Below are 7411 nucleotides of genomic sequence, written 5' to 3' on the forward strand. Positions count from 1 at the left end.
GTAGATTGCCCCATCTTCCTTCCGAGGAGTGGCTGGTGGATTTGAACCGCCAGCCTTCTGGTTAGCAGTCAAGTGCCTTAGCCGCTATGCTACCAGAGCTTTAATAGTAGTTTTAAAACAAACAAACTAAAAAACAAAAAAGAAAAAAAAAAACATGGAGGCAGGGCAGGGAAGGGCACCCAGGTTCCATCTGAGCACACAGACTGGGGGTGGAGTCTGGGGGTGGAGTTCCTGCAGGCCCAGAAGTGGGCGGGAGTGAGGAATGGCCACACCTCCACTCACCAAGAGAGTGTGGGGTATAAGAGTAACAAAGGGAATGTTGCACCTTTCCAGTCATCAGGGTCCAGAATGTCCTTGGGGTTACTGGCAAGTGGAGCCTGTTAAGTCCCTGGGATGTGGAAGAATGCTATCACTTTAAATACCCAAAATGGTCAAGCCACTTGTAAACATTCAAAATGGCTGCACCCTCAGGATAGACAAAAGTCCACAGCTCAGCCCGCCATCCTCTTCGCTGCTTTCCCTTTTATTCCCCAGCCACCAGAGCAGTCCTCCATGCAGTCCTTGGCTAACAGTGCCAATTTTTTAGTTAATTCCTAGGTCTTACCACCACTCAGCAATATCCAAGTTGTCTGTGCCATCGGGATCGCTGCCAGACCACAACTCCGTATGTTTCCTTTTTTGGTGTTTTCATGCAAATTCTTCCGCTAGTTGGGGTTTAGTCCACTTCTATAATCTTCCCTTCAAGGCTCAGGGGTCCAGGATTATCTTCTCTATCTGTGCTAATTGGTTCCCCTTTTCTTTGTTGAAGAGGGTCTGGGCAGTCTTTCTGCCTATTCCACACCACCTTACTGGAACTCCCAAACTTTTTTTAATTCTAAAGAAACTATACTTTTCAGTTTAATTTTTTTTTTTTTTAGTCTTTTTTATAGTTTCCATTTCTTCACTGAGATTCTGCATCTGTTCTTTCATGGTGACCATATTTTCCTTTCTGTGTTTAAACATATTTATAATAGATGCATAAAAGTCCTTATCTGCTAATTCCACTATCTAAATCATCTTGATGTCATTTTCTAGTGACTGATTTTTGATGGGCATCTGTGTTGTCTTCAGTTTAGGGCTACTGTGAGTAATGGTGTTATGAATATTTTTGTATGTATCTTATGTTTCTACTTAGGAGTGGCAGTGTTGAATTCTAATGTGTATGTATCAACAATTTTTCTATATAATGCCAGCAGTTTATGAACATTCTTTTTTTTTTTATAATGATTCTGATCACAGTATTTACATACTTTTAATTTCAAGTAGTATTAAACCAAGGTATTTTTTTCATATTTCCTAGACAGATGAGTGATAAATAAAATATGGTATATACATAATGGACTAGTATTCAGCCATGAAGAGAAATGAAGCCCTGATACATGCTACAAATAGATGAACCTTGAAAACATTATACTGAATAAGTCATTCGCAAAAGGACAAATATTGTGTGGTCTCACTTACATAAAACATCTAGAATAGGCAAGTGTACGCAGAACAAAGATTATTAGTGGTTACTAAGAGTAGGAGGAGGACAGAAGGGAGAGTCATTCTTTATGGGGCACTGAACTTCTATTAAAGGTGATAAAAATTTTTGGAAATGGATGGTGCTGATGGCTGTACAATATTACAAACATAATTAATGTCATTGAATTGTATGTGTAAAAAATGTTGAAAGGACAAATATTTTATTTTATACACACACACACGTATAAATTTACCACAATAAAAAAGTACCTATTAATTCAATGAGAACTACCGCTTTCCATTCAGACTCAGAAACTATTTATTGAATACTTGCTGTGTCATTCATTGTTTAAAGAATTGGAAATAAAATCACAAGCAAAGTATGGTCCTGATATCAAGAAACCTATATTCTAGGGCTTTAATTATTTTTTTCTACAGAGTCAATGCTTCTCAAATTCCTTTTGCAGCAAGATAAGCATACAGGAAACTTTTTAAAAAATGTATATTCCCAGGCTCCACCCTAAAACTAATGAATCTCAATCTCAATTTTCAATGTGTAATTCAATATATGAATTAAACACACACATATTTTGAAGTTGCTCAGGTCAATCACAGATAAGTACTCCATTATAATTAAAGAACTGCTCTCCACAATTGCAAAAGATGACAATTTTTGAAGGTAACTACTACAGTATAAATGATGTAAAATTTATAATTTGTTTACTATACTTTTAAGAAAATAGAGATGCAAAATACCTTTATCTCATAAACACTGAGTTGCTTGCTTTCTGCTGTACTCTTCCTTTTTAAGGCCTTATTCTGTTAAAGTTAAAAATAAAGAATTTTGTTAAGTATCAAAGTGATTTTAACTTATTCTGGCACTGACCTAGACTGAAATTACTAAAGGAAAGGAAAATAGTATTGTCCAAAACTGGAGTAAAAATATTGTAATTTGATTTTGAAGAGTATTTAAACCATCCATACCTCCTGTTGGAGTTCTTCGACACACTTGCTTTTATTTTCAACTTGTTTCTTTAAATTGTTACACTGAAAAAAATGAGAAATTATAGATATTTTATTCATTAAGTTCAATCAAGATAACCAATTTCAAACTGAAGAAAATATTGTACAAAACAACATAAAGGTCACTTCAAAAATTATGTTAAATAATTCCATTAATATAAAACATTATGTGAGAAAGTAAAAGTTTTAATAAAGATTATATCTCAATGCAAATTTGAAATTTTTAACATTTGTTAATTTACTTAAAGGACATATGAATTCAATTACTTTAAGAAAAAAAATACGCTCTTGGTCAACTTTATACAGAACTCTGAATCACATTAACTGGGCTGTGAAAAAAGCAGTAATCAGTGGTTAAAAATAACTATAGTTTGTCTTCTTTCTTACTTATTATTGTTTATATCTCATTTTGAGATTTCTTTTACTAGTTATAATTTGGAAGAGAGAAATAAAATGACACTCTATTTCTTCCTTACTACACTGCAATATTCCTCATTGAAATATCAGCTATTTTTCCTATCTCATTTCAAGAGACCATATACAACCTGTATATATATGCAGAACTGGATTAAGAGATATTAACCCTAGAAGCAGTAGTCAAGAAATCAGACAGCATATTGCACTGCACAAATCTGCTGCAAAAGAACTCTTTAAAGGGTTGAACAAAGATGTCACTTTGAAGACTAAGATATGCCTGACCCATACCATGGTATTTTCAATAGCTTCATATGCATGCAAAAGTTGGGCAATGAATAAGGAAGATCAAAGAAGAATTGATACATGTGAATCATGGTATTAGCGAAGAATACTAAAAATATCACGGACTGCCAGAGGAATGAACAAATCTGTCTTAGAAGAAGTGTAACCTTAGAACAAATCTGTCTTAGAAGTATAGCTTAGAAGCAAGAATGGCCAGACTTCATCTCACCTAGTTTGGGCAGAAGGAACCAGTCCCTGAAAAGTCCCTGGGTAAAGTAGAGGGTCAGCAAAAAAGGGGAAGACCTTCAACAAGACAGATTAATACAGTGGCTGCAAAAATGGGCTCAAGCATAGCAAAGATTGCGAGGATGGCGCAGAACTGGGCAGTGTTTTGTTCTGTTGTGTATAGATAGGGTCACTATGAGTCAGAGCCAACTCACCGCATCTAAGTACCTAACAACACAACAATGCTTAGCATACCATAAAAATAACACAGATTTCTAAGGGGTCCTAAAAAGTCAATGGAATATGATTGTGATATGTAAATTATTCTGATTACCATGAAAACGACAGAAATTTCAATGAAAAATGTTAAGTCTCTCTCATTAGCACAAAAATACTGTCTTAACCATTTTTCTAGGAGAAAGGTGGCTGCAATGATGGGCTCAAGTATAGCGGGGATTGTGGAGCTGGCGTGGGATCCAGCAGTGTTTCGTTCTGCTGTGCATGGGGTCGCTATGAGTCGGAAACGACTCGACGGCACTTAACAAACAACAACAACCATTTTTCTTCTAACACTGACCTGCAGTCATAGTCAGCTAATATTCTGAAATTAAAGAATATATGGCACAGCTGTTTACAAGTTTACAAGATTGCCTCATCTAGACCTCACTATCACAGTCTCCCTTCTTTGAGCATAAACTGGTGAAAAATAAAGTAACAAGTTTTCACTCCCTTCAAGTTTAAATAATCTTAAAATTTAGGTCTACTTGAGGTTATATGACTTTTTAATAAAACATCTCTCTCCTTTTAAGTATTAAACGAAATTTAAATTATATTCGGTGGAATGTCCAGAAATTCTTTAAATATTTCAAACTATCACACAGTTAAGTAAAACTCACATGCACAGAAATGAAGACTTTTGTGTTCACTAGGATTCCCAGGTAGAGGGCAATAATGTTGATTCTTAAAGGTCAGAAAGAAAGTGAACTACACTTTCCAGAGGACAGCTCCTTGTCAAGTTTAATGGTAGCGTGTGTGGCGAGGCACAGAAAAGGGAGAAGTAGATTGACGTGAGTAGTCTGGCAGTAACACTCACATACAGAGAGCAGAAATTTTTCTCTTGAATGTAAAATTTGTGAGAAAGGAAAAAATGTTTAAGAATAATATTTAAAAGTTTCCTGCCATCCAAAGATATCCACAATAAATGCAGCTGCTGAAAGTATGAAATATGGGGAAAGGGTGAAGATAGATACTCCTAAAGAGGAGTATACCAAACTTTGCTCTTTGAAACACTGCAAAACCACTGAACCCAGAGGAAACCTAAAATAGCAAAAATTTTACATTTTCTCAAAGTTTAAAAATCCTTAAAACTTTCAAAGGAGAAATGAGATTCTCCGTACAGTATAATGTAAAGCTGGCCTGAAATAATCCAGTCACACATACATTGTTACAAAGCCTTTATTCCCAAATCTTAATGCAATTTGATAATACCTTGTTTTCTAATATCTTCATTTGTTTATCTTTTTTCAAAACTTCACATTCAATGTTTCGAGCCTAAAAAATATTAGACATCAGATTAAAAATATTAACAAAATTCAATTTTTCTTCTATAAGTATCTTTTAGCATTATTTATAAAACTTAGCCTTATATTTCTACAAAATATTTATCAGCTCTCACAGTTTATTTCTATGTCTTATTTTTTAAATAGTCTTTGTGTTAATGTTTAGCCCAGTATCATTTTGTAAGTGTATCAGCTTCCTGAGCTTATCTTGGATTTTTTTTTATTGTATTGTATATAAATGTAATCTCTTAAATATGTCACAAAATTTTGTTAATCTGAATCTTGCAAAAACCCAATGAGACAGAAAAGATAGATATTATTTCCATTTTAAAAAATGAGGAAACAGGCACTCATTCAATAAAGTAAACATGAAATAAATGTATGGTAGCCCTTCAACTTCTTAATCACGTAACGCTGTTGAAATTTTTTACCATTTGGAGAGCTTATTTCCTAATTCCTAAAATAAAGACACCAACTTCCAGTTAATAGGATACAAAGAACCTAGAACATTCCTGGTCCGTTGTAAGCTCTTAAAAACATTAGCTCATCAAATTCTTGGACTATTCTCACAGTCTCACAACTTTCTAAAGTATAATTATGACAAGCCTCAGCTCAAAACTCTTCAATAACCTCAAACTCCTAAATTTAGCTTGTAAGGCCTCATATGCTCTAGCTCGTTATTAATCTCTCCACCCTCATGTCTCCCCACCCTCTCCATTATCACCACTACCTTAAACTCCACCTTTCAGCAAAGATATATTTAAATACACCATGCTCTCTCCTCCTTCCAAGTCTTCCCATGTAATTTTGTAACTTGGAACTCTTCTTGTCCCTGCTACACTCTGTCCACTCTCTTGCCTTCTATTAATTCCTATTAATCTAAAATTTCAATAATTCAATAACTAAATGTCAGTTCTTTCAGGATGCTTGCCCTGACTCAAGTTTATTTTTATTTTTTTAATTTTCATTGTGATTTGGGTAAAAGATTACAGAGCAAATTCATTTTACATACAGCAGTTCATACACATTTTGTCTCATGACACTGACTACAATTTCCGAGAATATAACAGTTCTCTTTCCACTCCTTCCCTGTAGTTACCTCTCCCGTGTCCTTCCCTCCCATGCACTCCCACCCCCCACCACTCTCTTCCTGTACAAACACTGCCCTTCTGTTCTCCTATGACTGATCATTCCAAGGAGTGAAATAAATGTTCATCCCATATGCCTGTCTATTGTTTGGCTGGAAGCCACAAGAGTGGATTCAATTCTAGACCTGAAAGGTGACTAGGGGCCATAGTCTCAGGGGTCTCACTAGGCTCTATCAGACCAGCAGACTTTTTTTTCTTTTTTAAAAATTATTTTCAGTTTTGTTCCACATTATTCTCCCACTCTATCCACAATTTCCTGCACTGATCCCCCTCCAACTGGTTGACAGTGGTAGCCAGGCACCATCTAGTTCTTCTGGTCTCATGGCCATGTAGCCTGAGGATTCCGTGGTCTACCAGTCCCTTGGACTAATTGTTTCCACATGTCTTTAGTTTTCTTCGTTCTTCTTGCTCTGGATGAGGCGAGACCCATTATTTCATCTAGATGGCCACTTGTAAGCTTTTAAGATCCCAATCACTACTCACCAAAGTAGGATGTAGAACAATGTTTTTGTGCAGCATGCTATACCAACTAAGCTTGATGCCCTCTCTGACCATGCTCTCAAGCCCACAGGTCCAAGTACTCACTTCCTCCAGGTAGCTGACTGTGGCCAAGAAGCCACCACAATCTTGCCCCTTGTCAGCTTTATTATACACCTGGACATTCTTAGCGCACATATAAATAACATTCTTAGTGCACATATAAATATACATGTTGAAACATTGTCTGCTAACGTTATACATGGTCATGGACACACTGCCCCCTGCCTAGACATATCTTATCATTCAGCCTGTCTACCCATCTATCCACCTACAGATAATGCTTGCCATCACTGACAACACAGTACTGTTGCAGAAGGGTTCATTTTGTTGTATGTCCCTTGTACTTCTCTGTGTCTTCCTTTTCCTCAATGACACTGTGTTGATCACTCACATTTGGTATATTGCCCTTCCCTTCCCTGACTCAAGTTTAGATAGGTATTCGTTCCATGGGTTCTAACAGCACTCAAATAAGAGAAACTGTTTTGAAGTAGCCAGCGTCCTTTCCTTCAAGGACTCTTTTATGGTAAATTCCACAGTAATACTGCTCTGTCCATGTGGTTTGATGGATGATAATCCTGTCTCCCACTCCAGCTTTAAGAGCATACATGCAGCTCAGATCTACAGATTATTCTATCCCCTGTTGTTATGTTATTGTTGTTGTTGTTGTTATGTGCCGTCAAGTCGAACCCGACTCATAGTGACCCCTCCTTGGGT

At 36.2% G+C, this 7411-nt stretch overlaps 1 protein-coding gene across 1 annotated transcript in view; it reads right to left on the reverse strand.

Moving 5' to 3' along the window:
* The window catches only part of SYCP1 (synaptonemal complex protein 1), a 163969-nt gene that overhangs the window by 82255 nt on the left and 74303 nt on the right, over nucleotides 1-7411 (reverse strand). The window contains 2 exon segments of the mRNA XM_007948815.1: nucleotides 2260-2322; nucleotides 2488-2550. Of these exon segments, the coding sequence (XP_007947006.1) occupies nucleotides 2260-2322; nucleotides 2488-2550 (126 nt within the window).

This window comes from Orycteropus afer, unplaced genomic scaffold (genome assembly GCF_000298275.1).
Source record: "Orycteropus afer afer isolate SDZICR_OR568_19922 unplaced genomic scaffold, OryAfe1.0 scaffold00010, whole genome shotgun sequence".
Lineage (NCBI taxonomy): Eukaryota > Metazoa > Chordata > Mammalia > Tubulidentata > Orycteropodidae > Orycteropus > Orycteropus afer.